The sequence below is a fragment of the Rattus norvegicus genome, chromosome 2 (assembly GCF_036323735.1).
Source record: "Rattus norvegicus strain BN/NHsdMcwi chromosome 2, GRCr8, whole genome shotgun sequence".
Classification (NCBI taxonomy): Eukaryota; Metazoa; Chordata; class Mammalia; order Rodentia; family Muridae; genus Rattus; species Rattus norvegicus.
Window position 1 is genome coordinate 136530655 of NC_086020.1, and position 25258 is coordinate 136555912.

Genomic DNA, 25258 nt, shown 5'->3' on the forward strand with positions numbered 1-25258 from the left:
TGACGTCTTAGGGCCACGAAATATCGGTCGTTCCTCATTAAAGCCTCATCAGCCCTATGGAGATGAAACAGGGATTTCAGGGTCCCCTCCTCTTTGTCCATCAGCACGCTTTAGCCCATGGTAGGGACACTCGCCTGGGAGGATTTATTCATGCCCTTCTGAACTTCTAACAGAGCCTCTCCTTTGAGTAACCATTTAAAAGAAGATTAAATTCAATTAGGCTGTATCTTTTCCTCGTGACAGGCTGACTTCAAAGAACACTTTATGTACTTTTCTACCCCATTGGCCTCCGAATGCTGGTGGGCAGACACAGGGCACCTTCACACTCGGGAAGAAAGGCTGGGGCTGTTTTTCCACTCACTTACCCTCTGTATTTTAAGAATGGCTGGCACCTGACAGGATACCCAGCAGCACTACAGCGCTGCTCAGAGACCAGCTAAGCTTGTGACCATTTGGAAATGAAACCAGAGCCCTGCACCCAGCCCACGCGCCCGCCCTTGCTTTAGGGCCTAGAGTCGCCTTGGGCGCTATGATCTCTATAAAGCTTAGCGGGCCCTGGGTTTTTCTTTGATTTTCTGAGTTTACCGGTAATAAATTGAGAACACGGAGTACTAACCTGCATATGGAAATTTTGTTTTAATCTGAAACTGGGGAATGGTTTAATTAATGATCATGTGAGTCCAATTGGCTCTTTGGTTAAATTACATTTTTATTGAGAATTCCATATATTTTGATCAACTCTATCCCTAATCCCGCTCCTCCAACCCGTCGCCCCCCCCCCCCATCCCACCCACCATTTTTCTCCCAACTTTGCACGCTTTGTTTTTAATCACACTGGGTCCACTTAGTGCTGCCTGGATGTGCGTGGGTGTAGAGCATGCTGCTGGAGCCGGGACAACCCCTCTAGGATCACATTCCTGAAGATAACTGATTCAGGCGCTGCCAGGCGCCAGCAATTGCCAACCGCTCTTCAGCGGGGAGTGGGCTTCATGAGGCCTCCCCGGGAGTCCATGCTGGGATTCTAACTGATTTGATCTTGTGCCAGTCTTAAGCGTGTATTCACTGCCACTGTGAGTCCCTGTATACAAGGACCACGTCACGCCCTGCGAATGTTGTTTGCTGTAGATGTCGACTACCCTGGAGCATATTGACTCCTTCTGTGGTGATCTCTGAGAAGGGGGCTGTGGATAGGACATAGAGGAGTGACAGAGATACCTACATGTGAGCACTCCACACTCTCCTGTTCTCTGCAAGTTGGCCAGTTGTGGGATCTCTGTTAAGATGTTTTACAAAAATGGGGGGGGGTAAGAAATTAGGAAGAGTTACCTACCATGTTTATTTAACAAAATAATAGTAATAGACGGTCCGTACATTTATTAATAACACTGCATGCAATACTTACTAAGAATTTCACGTCTTCAAAAACAAAGTCAGTATGTGGAAGGAAGAACAGCGCTGAGTAATTAGATCCTGAAGGAAACCATCAGATTACGATTTAATCCTTTTCTTTTTATTCATGAACTGTTTGTGAGAAGGAAAAGAAATATGACAAGGAGAAGCAGACATCTAAGAAGAAAGAAATAAATAAATAAAAGGAAAACGCCGGCATTTGCAGCCGGCAGCTTGGAACTAAAGACCAATTCCTCTCACAGAGACAAAAAGTGCACCTGCTTCTCAACACCTCCTTCCTATTAGCTGCTGGGACACACGGGCCATTGTGGGTTTTATCTTTCCATAATTGTGTTGCTGCTTCAGCCAGGACGCGGTGGCATTCGGCCAAGGTTTCCCTGCACGGTTGCATTTTCTACAAAGATAAAGAAGGGAGAAGAAGAGTGTTTAAAGCAACCCCTTCCTTCATGCTGGTGTATTAGCAAAGGTGGTAGGGAGAACTGCGCTCCTGGCGATCCAGTGGGCTGCCCACTGTTCGCCACTTCCCTGGCTTCTGCACTCAAAGGACAGGAGAGAAGCAAAGGGTTGCTAGTGATTCTTCAGCCTTTGTTTCTTCGTTAGCGTGAGAGTGCCGGGTACTCCAGTTTGTTCGTTTCATTTTTCAGTGGTTTGATGGTGCGCAGTCACCTAACAAAAGAAACAACCAGAGGCTGAAGGAATCAAAGAAAGGAAGGGCCGGGCCGGCTGGCCTGGCCTTTCTCTTTGGCTGGAAACTGCTTGGAGTTAATTGCTCACATAAGAAGAATAACTGCCGGTGCTGTAATTGAATTTTTATGGAAATAAACAGGTGGCAGATTTACTATAGCTGTGGGATGGGTGGGGGGGTGAGGCGCTGTAGCCACATTAACCTGTTTAATTTAATAGCCTGGATACTCATACAGGGGGGAGAGCAATGCAGCTCATGGAGTCAGTTGGATGCCAAATGTAAATAACTACAGTTACCCAAGCATGCCCATGTGGTTGAGCAAGAAAGGGCACTGGGCCAGCTTTGACTTAATTTCTGAGCTTATTAATTAAGCTACCAGAAGTTTGAAAACTCTTAACTCATGAAGAACCCCCCAGAAAAGATCAAGAGAAAGGAACATGAAAAAAGAGAAAAATAGGATGACAGTTGACAAAGGCTATGCTGACACGGATAGCCCAACCCAAGTTCTTGCTTTGTGGGGACCTACATTACTGAAGGAGACTACGCTGGGAGATGAGTGAAAAACTAGCTCTGCGCTATGCTGCCCCCAAGTGGTCTAGTTTGGAAAATGCACATTTTTATTCTGAGGGGAAAATAATGGGTCTGTCTGCTAAGGTACAAACATTTCTGACTTATTTATGTACTTGATGTGTACTTTTAAGCTAATCAATAAAAAGCGGTTGTATTTAAACTTTTTGAAGACATTCTTTCAACAAGAAACCAACAGGTTAAACTCTGTACCCTTATTTTATTCTTTTTTTTTCTTTAAAAATGAAAGTGTATTTTGAAGAAAATGAAATCTCTTATGAAGCAGGACCAGTTACCACGGGATATATCAGGAGAAGGAATCCACCATCACCTTCCCTAGGATTCTGGTGGAGGATATTCCCAGATGAGGCCGTTAGCAAAGCAATTTTCCTGTACTGAAGACTCCACATAGAAAAGTAGACTTGAGGCTGAAGTGTAGGTTGTTGACTTGAAAAACAAGAAATAATTTGCATGTTATTTGGATCACCTGGTTGAATGCCTGATATTTTGGGAGGCAGGGGATTCATCCAAGCACAATTGAAATTGGGTTGTTTGGAGATTTGTGGGATGATCGTTTGTTTTGCCCTGATTACTGTAAATCAAATTATTAAAAAATGAAAACTCCTGAACTGTGCTCTTCTCTAATGGTCTCATTTTGTCTTTAAGGCCATCATGTTCTGTGCATATTTGCTAAGTATATCTTTCCGGAAGAACATTGGCTTACACACTGCAGCAGGCTGATCTATCAGCTGCCTTTGCTCTGCGTCAAGGATTGATTTATATGTGGAGAATCCAGTAGCTTATCAATGTACCTAATAAACCTGTTCATGGTCTAGCAACTCCTCATTCATTTCATTAAACATTTCCACCCTTCACTCTTCCATGAAACCTCACTCAACATCCTCACAAAAACTTTCACATTCCTTAAATATGGGGCCAAGATCATTGGTTCCTAGTTTCTATTTAATAGATGACAGATAGATAGATAGATAGATAGATAGATAGATAGATAGATAGATAGATAGATAGACAGACAGACAGCCAGACAGATAGATAATAGGTAGATAGATGATAGGTAGATAGATGATAGATTGGTAGATAGATAGATAGATAGATGATAGATAGATGGATGGATAGATAGATAGATAGATAGATAGATAGATAGATAGATGATAGATAGGTAGATAGATAGATAGATAGATATGGATAGATGATGATAGATAAGTACATACCTGATAGATGATAGATTAAAAGAGAGATGATATATGCATTATAGGTAGATGATAGAAAATAGATAAGTAGATGGGTAGATGCATGACAGATGTTACAGTATGTAGCTAGATAATAGATGATAAATTATAGATGGTATATCAACATAGATTATAGATAGATGATAGATAGATCTTGGTGTGCAAGTTAAAAATGCAAGCATACTGCTTTACTTTTTCTATCGCTTCTTGCCAACAATTATCAATCAATCTGTCACCACCAGATAATCTGTAGCACATTCACACACACCCTCCTATGTATACCACAGCCCTCCCTGTTCCTGAACCCACACAATGAACTCTTACTTGGAAGACTGCCACATTTGTTATCTTATCTTGCCACTCTCCTTTCATGCTCCTACTGCATCCAGTGAAACCTTTGAATATCCTCCTTGCTTGCTTCAAACCATGAACTTGACTCTCATTGTTCTAAAGATAAGGCAGCTGTCACATGAACCTTGATCTTGGTTGATAATGAGTATGAGTTTGTAGAATGGACACCTGGAGACCTGCCTTATGACTGTTCAGTATTTCTACATGCTCCAAATTTCTTCGTACTCTTTTAAAACCCAATGCCTGATTGTTTACTGTAGAGCAGGGAGTGAAATCCAGGGATTTACCTATGCTAGGCAAGTGTTTTTCCCCCAGAGCTCAACCCCAACGCTAAAAGCCTGAAAGCCCTCTACATGTTTGCAATGGGAAAATGAGCCGACTCAGCAACTCAGAATCCTGTGAGCTCAAAGCAACGGCTTTCGTATCCGATGCACCTATAGGTGTGATTTGCTTTGGATTCGGGCCTTTAGAATGTAGAAATAGTTCCCATTATAACAACCTGCTCCATGGCCCAGGGACCCAGATGGCAACTCCACCAATTGCTTAAGAGAATCATTCCACTCATAAAAGCAGAAAAAAATTGCAGCACTCAACTATCTAGAGACCAATGACGATCAAAATTTAATTTATAACCTAAAGTACAATTTGTTATTCTGATCAGTAAAGACAGTAGCCTTTCTCAGGGCTGCTAGAGTCAGTGTAGCTCAGAGTCAGGCTTTAACAGTATCCCAAATCTCGGATCATCTCCCTTCCCTGGGTCATGTTTGCTGTGCGTACTTTCATGATCTAGAGTCTTTCAGTTCCTTTGCATTTGGTTAGCATCCTGTTGTATTCTGTTCACACAGAGACCAGCACTTTCATGAGATGTCTGAGTAGCCAGATCTAGGACATATTTTAGGTACATGACCTGAAATGTAAGAAGTCTATTTTGGTCACAAAGTCAAAACAATAACATTTGGTACTTGAACATGTTTATGTGAATGTTGACCCCTAAAAGCACATTACCCTTAGGATGTGATATCTCTCTGTATGACGCTTGCCTGATCACTCGTATAAAGGAGCAGCAGCTCACTCCACAAGGACAGCATGTCACATCCATTGGGCATAAATCCAGAGCAAAGAATAGGCTGACCACATTAAAGACTGTTTATCTGCAATGAGAGGAAATAGCCAGAGATCCCTTGCTGAAGGCAGGGAGGAAGATTGACTGCACACACAGTGCTCTTACTGCTAAGTCCATCATCAAAGACTTCTTCCTATGGGTGTAACTCATATCCAAAAATTGACTGCGAGAGCTCGACCCCCTATCCTAGTGAACTGGGTAAGACCTATGCTACCTACAGGTGAAGCATTTTCTATAATGCACTTCAGAAAGGACTGTTTACTGTCACCTCCTTCAGTGAAGGAACTAATGATGACCAAAAAAATATTCCTGAATTTCAGAGCTTTAGGAAGGGCTTGCCCTGCGGTTGGTTCCGATGACTATAGCAATTATATTTCTTGCCTGTAGGTGGCGCCAATCGGCTGCTGCTACCCTGGAATGGTCCATCCTGAATGCCATGACAGAACTTCAACAGAAACATCTACCACCAGGGTCAAAAGAGGGGCTCAAGACTTGATCAACACTGTGTTCCTCTCTTGACCTTGGTTAAAGACATCCTCCAGACTCTTGGAACCAAATTAAGGGGTAGCAGTTTGGATGCTATTTTGCCTCAGAAGATGTCCTTCTCTAACGAACTGCATAGTTTGAAGAACTGCTAGCATCTCAGCTTTCTGATCCACAGCTGCCATTAAATCTAGCCTCTAGTCAGGAACTAAGCCACCATGTCTGACACCTCCTGCAACTCTGGCTAAAACTTCCATTGTGAAATCTCAGAAAAAATAACTCCCTTGTAAAGTTTGACACTGAGACATGCCCAAGGTCAATCGTGCTTAGAAATCACTATTATTCTTACACATAGCTCCCACTTTTGTTATAAATGAAAAGGATTTCTCCAGCTAGCTTTTACAATGCTATTGACTCTCTTCTGACAGGCTGGGATCTGCCCACTAGTTAAAAGCCTGAAGGTGATGGGATAGACTAAGAACAGATTCAAGATAAACTGATTTTCCCTTACACGGTTGGCCTATACATTAATTTCTTTACCCATCACTGAGATAAAACACTCAATTAGGAAATAAGGAGTAAGGATTTATTTCAGCCAGGTATCTAAGGAGATACAGTTCACATAAGGGAAACATGCTGATGGGTGGCTATGTGGTAGCCAACATGTAAGTCTGAGAATTGTTAAGTCTTCTACTCTTAACAGGAAGCTGAGAAAGAGAGAGACAGTGAGGGAGGGAGGGGAGAAGGAAGGGAGGAAGAGAGAGAGAGAGAGAGAGAGAGAGAGAGAGAGAGAGAGAGAGAGAAACTGAGTACAATACCTAAGAGTGATCATGCACCAACCTCTTCTGTGGGTAGGTGCTACTTCCGGATCTTTCAAAGGTCTTGAAAAGCAACAAAAGCAGCAGGAGCCCAAGGGTTCAAACTCTTTAACATTTAAACCAGAGCTCCCGAAGAAGAAGCAGGAGCATAGTCTTCCAGTCAGAAAATGTACCAGTCAAGAAAAGGGAGGGCATATTCTGATGTTCCCACGCATAGATAAAACTTACAAATATTTTACAGCCCACTGCTCAGCAAGGGAGGACAGGTGACCTCGGATTTGAAACAGTTGAAATCCCTCTGTCATGAGTAGTAGTTGATGTGACATCATTGAATGAAAATGAAAAAGAAAAATGCAGTTGGCCTCTTGGAGCCATGCAACCTGGCACAGCAATGGGGAGATGGGCCATGTGCGCAAGGCATTCTCCGTTTCCAAAATCTCTCACAGGATCTGATTCTGATATTCAGAATTACTCACATTTGTATTCATTGTCACATTTGTGATAGAGCACCAGCAGGACACAGATTAATTTCACAACATTGATATTAATTTCTGCGAAAGGCTTTTTTTAACTATGTAGAAATGTACAGACGCTGAGAACGTGAGGATACCTAAGGCCGATAGCATTCTAGAAGTTTTGACTTTGGTAGCACTGAAGAATTTTGAAACAATAAACTTAATTACTCACTTTCCAGTTGTTTATTGCTCTCAGAATATCCCTCTGAAGCCCTATAAATCTTTAACCTGGTAATGAGAGTGGTGACTTGGTCTTCCCAAATGCCTTGCCTCAAATACTTATTTTATTCTAAGGGTCTTTTATTTCAGAGACCACAGACAGACCTTTTTCAATCTTCCCTTTCCACAGTACATGCATGGGTTCCCAGAGAATAACGAAGGGTCACTGTGCCTCTTCCGAGTTTAAAATCACTCTCTCACACTCAAGTCCCAGACCATTTCTCCTGAGGTTTCGATATTTAAATGCACAACTCACATATCAGTTTTACCAATGAGTGTCGAACTCAAGGGACTTTAGGCAAAACATGGTACGATGAAGAAAGAGAAGTGGGTGAATCGCAGCTGTAGAGTTACTACTTGGCTCACAGAATTATGTAGACTTTAGAAAGAGGTAGATAAAAACTAAGATAGATCCGACAGCAGGAAGTGCTGTATTTGGAACACTATAAATTCTACAGCGAGTCCCATCAACCTGCTTCCAGCTATCTTCTGCTGTGGATTCTGCTGTGTCTCTCTGAATAATTTCTTTCCTAGCCCCAGATGAAACCACCTCAGTGCCAAGGCAAGACTATGTGCCTGTAACCTCCCTGTCTGAGTGGAGAGAAGGAGTGCATCGGATCTGGTCATGCTTATACATGATGCCCTACCTCCTGCCAAGACCTGAATACCCAGGGTGGGAAAGGCAGTTGGATGCCAAATGGTTTAACGCCATCACAATTGCAGTCAACGGACAGGAGCTGGATGCTTTCAGCGGAAATTTTTAGACTGGCCAAGAAGAAAGTGAGACTGTCATAAAGAGAGGATTAAATTAAGTGGGGAAAAAATAGCCAGAAACATAGATTAATCTTTGAAGGAATTTTATATCCATAGAAGCATTAGTAGTTTGAAAGAATATGCAGGTTTGGAAGTAAGTCTCTCTTTTCCATTGTAACAACTAAACAGAAGTCAATGAGAGAGGGGGGAAAGTTCAACACTGTGGTCATTCAGGAGATAAACTAATGTAGGAATGCATGTAGATGAAATTAAGAACAATGTATGTAGATTAACCTATGCAAAAGAGAATCTCCCTTTAGCATAGGACAAAATGGGAAACAATAAAACAAGGAGAGACAGCATTGCTCATTAAAGGAAAGGAAGCCAAGTTCGGGATCTCACCACCCTAATAGGCTGCACAGTGGTGCCCAAAGTTCAAAGAATGAAGCAGAATTTTGAAAAGAAAAGAAAAGGAGAAAGGAAGGGAGGAAGGAAGACAGGGAACCTGGATGACTGGAACACATTAAGAACCGCTACTATAAAAAGTGATGATGAACTAGGCATGAATAAAAGATCTAGTGGAATGAAGAACCACTTCCTAGCTTCCTGCCTAAAAGCTGTGTAATAATAGTCACCGACTTTGGGCTGATAGATTTTTCCATTAGGAAAACAGCATTCTCACCACCCAGCTATCCAGACTCCAGTAATCACCCTTTTCAATGTGATCATACACATAGCATATGCAGGGGTATTGTAGCCACACTTTCAGACACCTAAGACAGACAGACAGACAGACACACACACACACACACACACACACACACACACACACTAGTTACCATAGTGAGGCACTTTTGACAGGTGCTAAATGAGTACCAAATGCTAGCTGCCTACTGCAGCCCTATCTGTGGTTTTTGTGGTGTCTCCCATGCTTATTCATGGAACCAGAATTTAACCACCCATTAAGAGAGCAGCGTGGGCCTCGGATTCACCTTGGTCTTCTGAGGTTTATCCCTTTCGCTGAGATTCTCCCAGATGCATTTTGGTAATGACACTGTATCAAGCTTCTGAGATCAACAGTCTGAGCTCAATCTGCTATAGGAATCTTTCCAGAAGAAAGGGATGTTTCATCAGGCAGAGCCATTCATCCTAGCCTGCACTCTTCTGCTTCTGATCTTCCACTGTTAAAAGCATAACACCCTGGAGGAAGATTGTGCTATATTTCACGAGTGCTCTGTGCCGCCACCAAGGGACACTTCCATATGTTATTTGCTCGCAGCTTTGCCTACTGATAAAACAGGAAGGACAGCTTGCTGATGGGCTCTTTGAAGCAAATAGATCCACTCTTTCCTGCAATTAATGTTTGTAAATTATTTCTACAGTAGTCAGCAGGTATAGTACCACCATTTCAAGATTGGTTTCAATAAATCAAGAGCCTGCATTCCTTCTGAGAGGACCTCCATTACAATGCGGCTCATGGCTAGTGGCGTGCTTTACCCGTGATGAAAATTGCTGTGTGTAATCGAATACTCTCATTAATTCTGTCAATTATCATTCCCTCGTGGGAAGATCTGAAGTTTGTGCATTGAGTTGTTGAAGTATCCTTTTATGTGTAGTATGTGCTGCTCACAGAATCTGGTATTTAGGGCCCTTCAACATTTCACAGTAAGTTAATAGCCCTTTGGCTGTTAGAGAGGGGAATGGCTCACGACAGCAAAGCTGGATGATGATGGGAGCAATTTGGTATTTTTCCCAGGATTACTCCGTTGTTTAGATGATAAATCATTCTGAGTAGAGAAATAATTATATATTTTACAGACTCTGTACTGTTTTGGGAATTTTTTCTTTAGACCTGTAACATAAATCTCCCTTTCGAAGTTGAAAAATTCTTTTACTTTAACTTCCTATTTTTATTTTATTCACTCAAAACTCTGGTTAAATTTGACCCTAGATGGTGGTGGTGGTGGTGGTGGTGGTGGAGGTGGTAACTGATTATTTCCATATGTTCTATAATGATCTATTTTCCAGGAAAAGAAAATGACCATATAACTGATATTAAGAGCGCCACTTTCAAAATATTTGACAAGGGATTTTAACTTTCCAAGCCATATCTCTCCTTTCAAAACAGAAGCATGGGGGAAAGAATGATGGTTTCCAAAGGTGACCCAGATAGGGAGAGGCCATGGGAAGCAGGACCAGAGATATTGGAAGACAATTCAAAACCTAAGGTGGCAATAATTTCTTCATCTGGATCTGAGGTCAAGTGAGAACTTGAACTCTTATCATGAGAAAAGATGAAGGGGAGATATCAAGACATCTAGTGGCAAAAGTATGTCAGAGTCTCACCTAAAGCAACTCAGCGCATATTGGTGGCATGACGGGCAAAGAATTACAGGAGTGTGTGCAAAGGAATTCAGCGCAAAGCTCCCACATCATATGAAAAGGACCTTCCTCTGGACAATTTTAGGAAACTGTAAGCCATGTAGTACTGTGCACTCTATGACCATAAACTGTGTCTCCTAATAGTCATTTCCTTTGGCGCTGTGTTCACAGTGCTACGACAGTAAGTAGAAAGCACACCAGGCATTAAACACTAAGCGAAGTGCAAGGCCCTGGGTTCGGTCCCCAGCTCCGGAAAAAAAAAAACACTAAGCGAGTTGCCCTGGATATCACACATGAATGGTGAAGATTTTTGGAGTTTGTCACTGTTTATAAGTCAGCTATCTTTCAGGAAGAGGTAAGGCAACAATCTCCTTCTGAGAAGAACATATACTTTACTAAGAACTAAAAAAGAATAAAATAAGGAGAGAGACTTTAATTAGCATTGAATTAATCTCCTTTTTCTAACTTTCAAGCATCTCACTGTCTGGTACCTGTGGAAGTGTCCTGAGGAACACAGATGACTTAAATAGAGAAAGAACTGTAAACCAACAGACCAGCCATAAAGACACAAAGTGCAATGAGATTCTGTTCTGAATGCTTTCTTAAGGAGTCAAAAATAAATAATTACCAACAAAACGATTGAGTTATGAGGAGCAGCAAGACCAGTACACAGGTGCTTGTGAAGAATAAGAACAGGAAAATCTTTTTGCTATAGAACATAAGCACCTTCCTTTAAACAAGTAAATGAGGAATTATTGCAAATTTGACAAAGCTTTATAGCCATTTGATTCTCCTCAAGCCATGGAAGACAGAAGCTTTTATAAATCCAGAGAATGGATGGAGGTATAATGTCTAGGTGTGCGAACAGGGGTCGAACACCAAGTGTGGGGCCAAAGTCTCCTATAAAATTGACTTCAGCAAGAGACTACAAACTGCTTTCAGAATTTCCAGGAACATCCGCTGGGATATGACTCGGTAGGCAACGTACTTGCCATGGAAGTATAAGGACTCACTTATATCTTCTTCAGCTATGCAGAAAGGTCTAGTGGAGTGGTGTATGTCAATGATCCCAGCACTGAGAAGGCTCCCAGACACCTCTGGCCAGCCTGTTAGGCCAAATCAGAGAGCTCAGGGTTCAGTGAGGGACTCTAAGTCAAAAAATGACAGTGGAGAGCTAAAGATGAACACCCATGACGTCAACCTTGCTTCTTAACACGTGTGCATACACAAGCATGCACATGTACCCCCTATATACACATGCATACACCATACATGTACAGTAAATGAATAGATAAGTGAATGAAAAAGTCAACAAGATGAAGAAGTAACTGGCTGAGTTGGCCTCCACATACATGCATGCTCGCCTTCACACACGTGAACACATACACTAATGAAAATGAGAATAGATCTGAGAAAATACACACACATGGAAGGAGGAGGAGGAGAAGGAGGACAGGGGGAGGGGAGGGGGGGGAGAAGAGGAAAGAAGAGAATGAAGATACAGGTCATTCTTCCAGTCTTTACAAAAGCAGGTGCTAACATCTACTGTGTGCATTGCATGCCACCCTCCACAGGGCCTATTCATGACGACCTTCCCTAGCATGAGCCATGTAATACAGCGTAGAAACTGATGATTCATATAAGCAGTAAGTGGGCCAAAGCTCACCACTGCCTTTGTCTCCATAGCCAGTTACTCTGATTGCTACTACGTTTAATGAGTCAACTTGAGGGAGAAAAACATATTCTTTTTTCTTTGAAGAAATTTAGTGCCTGTTTATGGGGAACTAAAACAATCAAAGACTCTACTGTGTTATTTTCTGATGAAATTTGGTGTTTATGGAGGACGAGGAATACATAATTACCAGCTACTAATTACAGGGACTTTTCTTTTGACAGGGAATTTAAAAGAGTTCCTAGCACTTTATTTTGGAATTTTCAGTTTTCTAATGAAGACAGGAAAGTGGGCAGCACAAGCTCGTACACAAAGAAACCAAGTTCTTCACTGAAGGAACCAGCACGCTCTGTAACTGACAAGGGGAGGGGATCCGTTATACTTAAAACTACCTCTATTTTATATAGGCGTTTTTATTCATTGTAACCTTCCCAACAAGTGATTTGCTCAATGATACCTTTGTTTTAAGTGTTGGAAAATACAATTTTCAGAGTCAACTTTGTAAGCCTTTTCACATTCCCAGCATCAGACATATAATCTTTTATCTGATAACATAGATTCTGCTTCCTTCCCTTGTCTTATGAAAATTAGCATTCTTTACTTAAAATTACTATTTCTTATTCAAAATATTTGATGCCTCCTCACTTCATTGATAGATCCATTCAATTAAGTTGAAACATTGTGTGTGTGTGTGTGTGTGTGTGTGTGTGTGTGTGTGTGTGCTTAGAACCACCTGTTTGAATACAGAATGGGCAGAGTAAGATGGTTCCGTGAGTAAAATCTCTATGACACTCATGTTTTTGTACTTGCATTCACAAATAGAGAGAAAACATGCTTGAGAGAGAGGGGTAGAGAGAGAGAGAGCACAATGGTAATAGGACGAAACCTTTAAATTAAATACAGACATAAAAATTTGCATGATGTGGGGGAGGGATCTGCATCCTAATGTTATACATACACTGCTTGAGTGAAAAAGCCAATTCACTAACCGACTAGCCCACTAACCCACTAACCCACTAACCCACTAACCCACTAACCCACTAACCCACTAACCCACTAACCCACTAGCCCACTCTTGCTTTGTTTGTACACAAAGCTTCATCTTACCACCACAAATATATTTAGGAAGAAAAGCTGCCTGCACAGTTCAGATGACATATCCCATCTCAGTTGAAACATTTAGGTTCATGAATGGCACTCTTGCCTAGCTGGATACTAGTCCAATCAGTACAGTAACCTTGGATCTGTCTGTTAGTCACTCCTGTTGTAGCTGTTTGCAATTCAAATAATCACAATGCTTCTCCATTTCACGAGGCCATAACTTCATGATCAGAACTTCACAACTCAGATAACCTCCAAACGTAAAATTAACTTCATTTTTTATTGTTGAGAGTAAAATTATTATCCTTTAAGAATTCTTTTTAAATTATAAAAATGTTTAAAATCCTGGCTAGTGGAGTGGCATGCTGACCAAAGAACAGTGAAAATAAAGACACAATTTCTCCCTCAAAACACTTACACTAAACCGTGATGTGTAGTATAAGTAAGTCCCCAGTAGGACATCACAGTATTTTTTTTTAATCTTTATTAACTTGAGTATTTATTATTTACATTTTGATTGTTATTCCCCTTCCCGGTTTCCAGGCCAACATCCCCGTAACCCCTCCCCCTCCCCTTCTATTTGGGTTTCCCCTCCCCATCGCCCCCCATTACCACCCTCCCCCCAACAATCACATTCACTGGGGGTTCAGTCTTGGCAGGACCAAGGGCTTCCCCTTCCACTGGTGCTCTTACTAGGCTATTCATTGCTACCTATGAGGTCAGAGTCCAGGGTCAGTCCATGTATAGTCTTTGGGTAGTGGCTTAGTCCCTGGAAGCTCTGGTTGGTTGGCATTGTTGTTCACATGGGGTCTCAAGCCCCTTCAAGCTCTTCCAGTCCTTTCTCTGATTCCTTCAACGGGGGTCCCATTCTCAGTTCAGTGGATTGCTGCTGGCATTCGCCTATGTATTTGCTGTATTCTGGGTGTGTATCCGGTTCCTATAAGTATTGTTTCCTCTTGATTTAGAAAGAATGTTGGCAATCCTGACTAAAGCTAGTTTATAAAATGATGACAGGTATTACACATCTGCTGTGTATGTTTTACTGTGATAGAAATTATTACTGTGTTTGCAAAAGGTGTCATGGTGTAGACACTGTTTTTAAAGGCTACATGAGCTTTAGTTTATGCCTGTATAGGAGACACTGACCAATATATTTTCAAGGTATGTGACCCTACGCTCAGAGAGATGAGTAACTTCTTCTTGGTAAATGATAAAAGCCAAAATTTAAGCTCAAATCTAAGTTTTTCTTCTTACTGACTCTTTTTTTTAAAAATGTATTTTGTTTAAATTATATGAGCATGAGAATTCATATGTGTGTGAAAGTGCACACATGTGAGTGCAGGCCCTGAAGAGTTCAAAAGAGTTCAGTTAACCAGAGTTAAGGGAAGTTGTAAGCCACCACACACAGGTGCTGACAACCAAACCCAGGTCTTCTGCAGAAGTATACTCTCTTAACTGTTGAGCCATCTCTCTCTGAAACTATTAATTTTATTAGCTTTAACTATTACTTAAAAAATTAGTTCATAAGAGTGGACTTGCATTAATTATTGAGTGTGACAATAGCTATCAGTTAAAAGAAATTAAGTAAACTATGTGTAAGCTTGAGATTAAACTCTGAATCCTGCTTCTTATTTCAAAAAATGATGGACTATTTTTCTGCTTCTCAATTCTCACCGGAATGGCAGATGATACATGGAGAATCTACAGTCTAGTCCCAGATGGCCAGGGGGACAAAAGCTGCTTTCATGTAGTTTCTAAGCAGAAGCTGAAAGGCCAAAAATCACTGGAGAAATTTGCTCGGGTGAGATTTTTTTTCAGTTCAATTTTATTCTCCCTCGAGGTTCAAACAAACTTCAGATAATCATCTTGAACTTGGTGACGAACCAAACTCCCGATTCAGACTGTGGCTTCTCAGAGGGTCAGCCCTTCCATTTAGAATAAGGCACAGCTTAAAGTGGCGAGCCAAATGGGGTCAAATGTGCAATACTTGGTGAAAGCCTCAGCTGTCGTATTGAAACAATGTTGACAAGATGGCAGGCTTTAAGATAAATCCCTGTGGAGACTATTGATATCATTCTTGCCTTCCCTTCTGTTTCCTAGCCAGCTGCTGCTTTCTACAGCACTGCCAATCATACTCAATGCTTGCTGGAAACAAGCAAGGATTGTGCAGCCGGCGCCCATGCTGCTTCCAGCAACAGGAGCTAGCCCTGGGCACGTATAGAGGGTGATATTCTTGAATCCTCAGCACAAGACAGAGTGAGCTGACACACATCTACCCAAATAGTCAGAGGCAGTCACAGTTACCATGGTTCTCCCTCATCAACTCACTATCATTGAATAAAGTAAGATTTGGTCAGTGGGATTTGTCCTAAGCAAAGAATTTGAAAATATTGAGCAATTTTAGATGTGCAACATGGGCACATTTTTTCTGGAAATTAAGAATTCAGCTTATCAATTTCACATTATGAATTATCAAGAGTTGGGCTTAGAGAGATGGCTCACTTCATAAACCGCGTGTCAGGCAAGCGCAAAGACCTGAGTTCAATCCCCAGTACTGGTGTAAAAAGTTGGGTTGTGGGGATGCACACTTGTGATATCAGCACTACACTGGTAAACTGGGAAACTGAAGCAAAGATGAATTAGAACAAATCACAGAGCTCAACATTCCGGTTATTATTCAATAACATTGGGTGGAAAGGGTTAACTGCTAGTGAGGGGAGCCCATGGAGGCTGGGCCTGCCTCTGGCTGCTTTGGCAGATGTATGTAAGCAAACTTCATGCTGCAGAGTTGAGAAAGTAGGCTAGTTGGTAAGTTAAAATTAACCGGCCATTACAACGGATCAGAGGGCAAGGATACCTGGAACCAAGCCTGAAGATGTGAATTCAGTCCCTGGAACCCACATGATGGGTTCCATTATCCTCTGATCTCCACACATGCGCCAGAGCATGTGCGCCCACATACATACCCAAACATAAAATAAAGGAATAAAAATTTAAAAATAATCTTTGTAAAGTACCCAGTGAAGAGTCCCTATCTCAAAAAATTCAAACAATAAAACAAAACAAAAAAAAAAACAAATAACTAATAAGGTGGATGGACCTGAGACTACTACTCTGCCCCCCCCCACACACACACACAGTGACAAGGGTTTAGAAACATATATCAGTTAATCCTTAGAAGTGACCTCATTTGGTGTGTACTTAGCTCAACACAATGCATGACTCCACTAAAGCTTTGATTGTCTTGTCACGGACAATTGATATTATCTGTCAACCTCTCTGAGTCAACTCACGCCCAGAACACTGAGTAAATAAATGGCCATCGTTCAACACGTATGTAAAGATAATTTCAAAAGAGATTAGCAGTCAAACTGATGGGCTAAGTAAGTAGCTAATCTCATCCAAGGAGAGTAGCATCATCCCATGCATTGAAGGCCCCCCAAAAGAACAAAAAGATGAAGGATGGTTGAATGGCCTCTCCATATGAATGATGAGCTAAGACGTGGATCAACAGCACCTGGTGTGTCTGCTGATATGGACTGGAACTAAAACTATCAGCTGTCGATCTCTCTTGCCTTTCAACAATACCATAAACTTTTCTGGATCTCCAGTGTACAGATTGGTGTGGATGATCAAGTGAGTCTATTCCTTATATAAATTTCATTATACGTATTTGATACATGTGTAGGTTATTGGTTCTGCTTCCCTGGTGAACTCCATCTAATGCAATGATCCTTCAATGTACATAGGCATAATCAATGACACATTGAGATGTATCCATACTGTGAGGAAAATTAACTTTGAGCTACATTGCTACTGTTTCAAATTACTTCTTTCCCTGTAAACGTAATATGAGAGAGTAATAATGTCATAGGTTTAAATTGATGTTGAGATTGTTTCCAATATCTTGGCTTACATCGTGTTTGCTTTGAAATCTCCACAGCTTCTGGTTGTCGATGAATGGATTCTGGCTTGAGTCTCAACTATAATACTGAGGTGTATTGTACTTTTGGGTAAGAAATTCATTTTAAAAATTATTAATGCCATAGGCAGAAGCATGGCAAGTGCGCTGATGAGAGTTCAAGTCCACAAGGTAGAGCAGGTTTCCTTCCTACAGCTGTCATAGGAGGTGTCATGCCCTGTGGTTGATGAGTAGCATCTAGCTTAGATCTAGGCTGTCCCTGGTACCCAGGTAAGGATAGAAGAGAAACTTCCCTGTGGGAGAAGAATTGTGCCACTGTAATATTAAAGACATGAGGAAAACTTAGCTGAGGTATAGTCATTGAAAGGGAGACAGCAACATTACAGGCAGTCTTCTGATGTCCAGGAATCTGGCAAACTGAAGTCTGGTTTTCTTGAGATGTGATTGTTTTGTTTCGTTCTGTTTTGTTTTACGGTGATTGTAAGAAGGAGGCTGCTACAGGTGGATGTGGCTTGAACAACATTCTCTGTTCCAGTCTGGATTCTAACAATCATCCCAAGTGTATTCTGATTGTAGGACTCTGAAGTTGACATGCATCTGAGTAAGATGGTGAAAACCTGATGCTATGGTTTGAAGGAAAGGCCCCCCAGATTCACATGTAAAGCTTGGTAACCCAAAGGAGCAGTATGAGGAGGGACTGTGAGCTTTTAAAGGGTGAGATGTAATAGATGATGTTGGCTGCATGCTTTTGCAAAGTATTGTGGGAGCTTTTTTACTCTCCCTCTCCGTCTCCCTCTTCCTTTCCCCCTCCCCCTCCCCTTCCCCCCCTTTCTCTCCTACTTTCTCTGAAGTAAATGCCAATTATAAAAACAAACAAACAACAAAAACAAAAAACTACCCCTGTAAGAGGTCTAAACAAAAGTGGATGCTTGGTCTTGACCTAGACCTTCAGAACTTTGAGCCTAAGTAAACTCTGCTTCTTATATTATCTATGTCAGCTACTTTATTATAGCTGAATTTGGCTAACACACCATTTAAATGGCTTTCATACAATATGAAGTTGAGGAACTACTACTACATACAAATTTTGTCTTTGAAAAAAATTTAAAATATTGTCTGTTGGAGTGGCATGATAAGTTTTGAAAAGAAGAAATATATTACCTACAACACTCAGAGAAGATGATTAACTATTTGTCTCTTGCAAACATTTATAAAACCAAGTGGTAATATTTGATCACACAATTTCCCAGAAGCATGCCCATCACATTACTGGAATTATTATTCAAGAGCCATTATTGAAAAACCCCGAGAAAAGCTTCCTAGAATAATCTCATCTTTAGGCTAGTCATCTCTGTACAACTCTTGCAATATTAAAGCTAATTAAAAGATTAGCACGTGAAGGGACCCTAAGACGATTTGATTCTGTTGTTGACTACACCGTGGCACTTTCTTCAGAGACCATCCCACGGGCTAGCAGAACAGACGCCCAGTCCTGCTCAGCCACCACTGTTCCTATTACGACTTTATCTGTTCTGTTTGTAGGCCTGGCTTCTCTCAGAGAACAGCATTGAACGAAAAGAAAAAATATCTGTGGTTCTTCTTCCTTATGGGCTAGTAAGCTAAAACTGGGAGGGGTCACCTGATTAGCTCACTGCTGCTTATCTAGTTCTAGCTTAGAGGCACAAAGTCCTCTTGCTCAGTGGGGCTAGAACAGATCACATGCTTTCACAAGAGTCCAAGTCTGCTTTACTCCGATCCTTTTGCCAGTATCACCCATGTCCGACCAATGACCCTCCTCACAATTCCCAGATTAAATCATGGGTCCCTTTTGGAATCCTAGCCTCTCATGCCTAGATATAGAAAATTGTGGGACCAGCATAGAAAAACATGTGAAGAAACTGACTTCAGTAGGAGGGACAAGACATAGCTATGGTTACCATCATCATCATCATCGTCGTCGTCATCATCATCATCATCACAAGAATGATGACATCATCTGCATGTGTATTATTCATATTGTCAGTGGATTATTAGAATGTCCATGTTGAACTCATTGGATTCTAGCCTACAAGTATCTTAACATACTGACTATGTGCACATCAGGAGTGTGTCTGAGCTCTGTGCTTTGAGATACCCTGCTCTGCGACCACCCACCTGTTCCTGAGTATACACAATTTCTCTCACAGAGTAGATTAAAAAGTGTTGAAAGTTTGGTATTCCCCTTGTATCTAACAAAGAGACATGTGTATGGCAAACAATCTGAAAATCGCTGGCTAGTGAATCTAGAAATAAAACTAACACCCTTAACCTCAGGGCCCAGAGGCAAGGAGCAGAGAGCAGAGAGACGACATCAACTGCAGATAACCACGGGAGATCTGCAGCCTTGCATGACCTCCCTGCTGTGCTAGCTGCTAATGATGAGATCTTCCTTCTGGAACTTTCTGTTCCCTTTGTTTTATGTATCATGGCTCTTTTCTTACCTCTTTGAACTTTCCTGCTAAGTGGCATTTTGTGGTTCTTCTGACCCCTCCCCCCAAAGATTTTCGTGAGTTTCCTACAATGTCTCATGCATTTCTTTCTTCCTCTCTGCATGAAATACTCCTCTCCTAGAATTCAGCTAAAATAAAACTTCCTGTTTAAAAGAATCCTGGTTGGAATTATTTGTTTCTTTCTTACATATATATATATATTTTAATTTTTATGTGAAAAGTTTCCTTTGCCCTATTTTTTAATGCAACCCAGTTTCCTCTCTCATCAACTAATTTTGTGTGTGTGCTCCCAAAGTTATTTATACATAAATAAGCAGAGGTAAGCATATTTTCCCTCTGCTTTAATGCAAATGATAGGGTATGATAAAGCATGTTCTATACATTGCTGTTTTCACCTAATTACACCTTTAAGAGAGGGGTGTTTCCATTTCATTTGCTGGCAGCCATGTAGTTCTCTTCTGAAGCATAATAGCATGTTATATTTAATCACTTTGTTACTAATGCAACTCAAATATTTTCTAAATTTTACTCTTATAAGCAATCATGAAATTAATAGCATTATACACATGCCACTTTGCAAATGTATAATAGTGTGCCTCCAGGATAAATTGAAGTTCTTCTTTGAGAAGTATGACATTTTGATAAATTTTCAATTGTTCTTCACACATGTTGTACTAATTTTTCAAGAATTGTTGTTCCCAATCCTGAGACTATATTAAGGTTCCAAAGCCAGTACTCAGAAAACGAGAGCAACGAGGTAGGAAATCTGTGTTACTCAAGAGTGAGCACCCTTGAGAAGACAAGAAACATATTCAACAAAGACAACATTAGGGGATGCACATACCTGAAGAAGTAAAGCTTTCACTGAGAGAAAAAGGCAATACCAAGGGCTGTGAAGGAAGCGCATGAAGAATCTGTCATGCAGGCCTTGACACATTAGCATGAGAATAAGAAGGCTTTTGCACACTTGGATGCTTCCTCAGAGTCCTTGGATCTCTGAGCAGGGCTGGGGAGTGAGAGGTCTGGTAGAGAGAAAGGTTTGGTAGGGCCATCTCTGAGGCAGACTGGAGACTTGGGGCAGAGAAGGCTCCTGGGAGGATATGGGGTGACCATAACTGAGTCTCTTAGAAGGGGGAGATACGGATCCTAATGTGGCCACCTCTGGTAGCCAGGCAGGATTTTCAGTGAGGGAAAAGGGGATACCAATCAATTCACAAAACTGTCGATCTAAAATTTGCCCTACATACCAGATGCACAGAGGTAACAATAAAGCAGTAATTAAGGGAATAGCCAATCAATGACTGGTCAACTTGAGATCCACCCCATGGAAGAGAACCAGCCTCTGACACTATAAATGATATGCTTTCAGAGCCTAGAATGTCTGTTATTTGAGAGGCTTCATTTAGCCTCAGAAGGAAACAGATGCAGAGGTCCACAGCCAAACATCGGACAGAGTCCAGGAGTCTTGTGGAAGACAGGACTGATGGAGTTGGATAGATAAAGGACACACACACACACACACACACACACACACACACACACACACACACACACACAAGAACCACAAATTCAACTGATCTGGGCCATAGGGGCTCACAGAGACTGAATCGTCATCCAAAGAGCATGCATAGGCTGAACCTAAGCCCTCTACACACATGTAGCAGATGTGAAGCTTGGTCTTCATGTGGGTCCCCCAACAACTGGAGCAGAGGGATGGTGTTGTCTGGCCTCAATGGGAGAATATACACTTAGCACTGATGAAACTTGATATGCCAGGGTAGGTTGATACCCAGTTGTGTGGGAGGTGGGACAGGAGGGAGGGGGGTGGGGCTTTTATGGAGGTATAAAGTAAATAAGTAAAGAAATGGAAAGAAAGAAAGATTAGTTAGCAGTTAGCAGTTCTCTGTTTGGCTTTGTTTTCCTTGCGTGATTCTACTACGGTTTGGTTTTTTTGTTTTTGTGACAAGGTCACAGCTACAGAGCCTAGGCTGACCTTAGATCAACCTTAAATCTGTCTGTCTCCACAAATGGGTATTACATCTTGACCAATTTAAGGCAGCCTTTCCTCAGAGTTTAGAATGCTGGCAAAAGCCAATGGACATCCCACAAAGGGATTTATACTGCTAAGGTATGAGGAGAGCTTATTTTTCACACATTCTTGGCCACAGGGCACATCAAACAGGAAACCCTGTCAATCTAAGTAGGAAAGAAAGTCATATAATTTTTCTTTTCTTGAAGACTGTTACAATTGAGGTAAAGAGTCATTTTCATATTTCAGGAGTTACACATGTCTCCTCTTAGTGAGCTATCTGTTTTATCATCACTTTCGTTCTGTGAGATAATTAGTCCTGGATGAAGAATGATTTCTCGAGATGGGGAGTTAGATTTTGCTGCTATTGTTGGTAGAGGAAGAGAAGGTTTCTTCCCATGTGCTTTTGGATTTGGGACTCCCCTTATGGTAAGCATCCTCATTCTCCAGTTGTGCTGGCACTGAGATTAGTGTTCTATGTCCTTTGTGGTTCTAAACTAGAACGCTGTGTGCCAAACAATGAATGGGTAAGAGAAACAAATGTGTGGGGTCTATTTTTTTATGTACTTCCTTAAGTCCTTAGGAGAATTCAGGAAGTGAGGATAGCCTCTAGACTCAATCTCAAATAAAACATTTAAACTTCAGTCTGTGAAAGCATTGTTTCCTGAAACAAAGAAAAGATGGAGGGAAATGTGAGGAAGGATTAGACAACCAGGTCATTCTTACCTTAGACAGACAGTCTCCTTTCCACAGACCTAAGATAACCCCTTCGCCAGTTAATCATCCTCTACAGAGGTTTCAAAGAGCAGGAACATTAAAAACAGAGAATTCCAGTTGGGAGATGGCTCAGTCAGCAAGTGCTATGGTGCAGGCATGAACACCTGAGTTTGGATGCACACACATGTACATGCACCTGCACTCACAGGAACACACACAGCCACAAAACACACACACACACACACACACACACACACACACACACACACACACACACACACACACAATGGAGATTTCCTCTATAGATTTCTCTGAAAAATAGGTAACTTTCCAGTTATACTCCAATTGTGGTTGTTTCTCAAAAATAATTAATGTGCTATAGAGGTATATTTTAGAATGGAATATTCTGTTCTTCTTTGGGTTATAACATATCATGAGTTCTATCATGACATATGGACCATTATTTTACTACAGAACTTATCACAGGATGTCATAGTTGCTAATGGATTTGCTCTTCTAATTTGAAGAAGTTGAGAAATAGTATCATCTCGCTCAGCTCTTTATGATTTTCGCACATTAGTATGATGTTATGTGTTAAAAATGACAACACCCAATTATCTTTGAATGAGTCAACATTGTTTTCTTATTCTTATTATTGTACACTGGGACTATGCTGAAATTCTTCTGGGAGGTTTAGGAACAGAGTCTGGGTCCTGGCTACCCATCCTCAATAGGCCAATAAAAGAAATGAGTAACAGAAAACAGGGACATGATGATTCGATGGGATACTCAGGGTACTCGTGATGAGGAGGGAAACAAATACGAGAGTCCAGTGACCCCCAGGTCTATCTTGGGCACTAGAATTAGGTTGGGGTTTAAGCGGAGGGTCAAGCTAATCTGTCCATCATATGGTTTCACTGCAATGTGGTCTGACAAGTTGTTAGACCTGTGTGAAATAGCTTTCTGGAAGACAATTTTCCCCTGTAGCTAGCACCAGGGTCCCAATTTCTTGGATGCCATTATTTAAGTTTCTGGTAGCCAAGGGAAGGAAAAGAGGAGTGTTCCCTTTAGAGTATCCACTGCTGCTGGTACAGCGGCAGAATAATCCATTGGTGTCAGCATATCTCAGGGAAATCATAGCCCTGTCTTCCATTGGTGTCAGCATATCTCAGGGAAATCATAGCCCTGTCTTGTTAGCATCTCACAGTACTTTCCCCTGAGACTCAGAAAAACATCCTCAAATCGTGGAGTTTAGGTACACTTTTCAGGTTTTGTTAAAGGAAAGCACACTCCTGAGTTCAGACTGTGACTTCTTGTCTCTCACCTCTCGTTCTTCTCCAAACCATGACATGATGACATGGATGTTTCTTTAAACTTAGTGCCTTAACTGACTAAATACCAAGGGCCTTCTCTCCTTATGTTCCTATACCCACCACCAGGTCCAGAAACTCAAAACCTTTCCTTCCTCTACAGATTTGGACTCTGTATATTTTCTAAGTACTGGCTTTTCTTCTAGTCTCATATTTTGTCAATCTCCTGTGCATAGACTTGTGATATATTCACATGTCTTTCTCCAGTTAGTCTGTCTAGTGTCTGTTTTTTTTCCAGAGAGTAGAGGGGGTGAATTTAAAACTTCATTATAGCTCCATTACACCTGTTTTGAAAATATTCGAATGACAAAAACTGTAGAAGAGCAGAATATGATTGGGCGACCATGGGCCATCCTCTTTGGCTGAAGTTATTCTGAGTGTTAAGCATAAGCTTGACCTCTGTCCCTGAAGGTTTACTTGTATCTCTGAGTACATAAGTACATAAGGAATAAATAGTAATGAACTTGCTTGTCCTGCACTTATTAATCTTTATTTTGTTATAGGACATCTAAGCTGAGAATTCTGAGAGGACAGAGAGCAAATTGTTTTCATCTTGTAAATAACAGATTTTTTGACAGACTTATTTTTATATACAGTATAACTCTTTAAATTTCTGCAAGAAAACAAATATGGGGAATCTAATTGTAGGGCTTTATAGGTGGGGTTATTAACTATGGGGTAGATAGGTATTTGTGGGATATGTAAGTGGGGTAATATAGCTGTGTGGTGTGTGTTGGTATGGAAAAGATATATATACATACACACACACACACATATATAATATATATATATATATATATATATTGGGTGGGTGGAGGTAGAAGAGGTAAATTCACATAAACCATTTAAAGGTTGGGTTTTTTGAGCCTATAAAAGAATTAAGTGCAAAGTAAAGCCTTCTAAAAGATGTTCAAGAGTTGGTGCCAACATCCGTACATGAAAGCTATTTCTATATAATAGCTTTGAAGAAAGTCAGAGATCTACACTCAGTGTGCCTTTTGTACATATTTTATAAAACATTGTTGGATAGCTTTTATAACAAAAAAGTAAACATCAGGTATCCTAGAACATTAGCCAATTATGCTATTACTTCTCAAGTGTTTCTGCTTTAGAATGAGAACAAAGTAATTTTCTTGGCTTTCCTAGATACATGCATGGTCTGGAGGATTATGGACTGCCAGCTTACGTGTCCATCTATGATTTTCAATTGTCTCTTTGCCTCAGGTCTGGCAGAGAAGCCAAGATGGCTTCTTGCTTTGTTCGGTCTTAAGGCCTCTGCCTACACACGATTGTGCAAAATCAATGTGCCATGACTTTCCTCCTCTTTCACTTACCGAGGATTGCACACAATGTAAACATTTTTCCTACAGTGTTCAATAGCAACCAAATGTGCCAGGGCAAG

General features: G+C 41.1%; 1 protein-coding gene across 2 annotated transcripts in view; it reads right to left on the minus strand.

The window, feature by feature from the left end:
* Nucleotides 1–2257: 2257 nt before the first annotated feature.
* The window catches only part of Slc7a11 (solute carrier family 7 member 11), a 135649-nt gene continuing 112648 nt past the window's right edge, over nt 2258–25258 (minus strand). Inside the window, exon 11 of one of the 2 annotated variants that reach the window (XM_039102260.2) lies at nt 2258–3109. In XM_039102260.2, coding sequence (XP_038958188.1) covers nt 3036–3109 — 74 coding nt within the window. In that variant the 3' untranslated portion in view covers nt 2258–3035. The remainder of the gene's footprint in view (nt 3110–25258) is intronic. The other variant, XM_039102258.2, reaches the window with a different exon arrangement.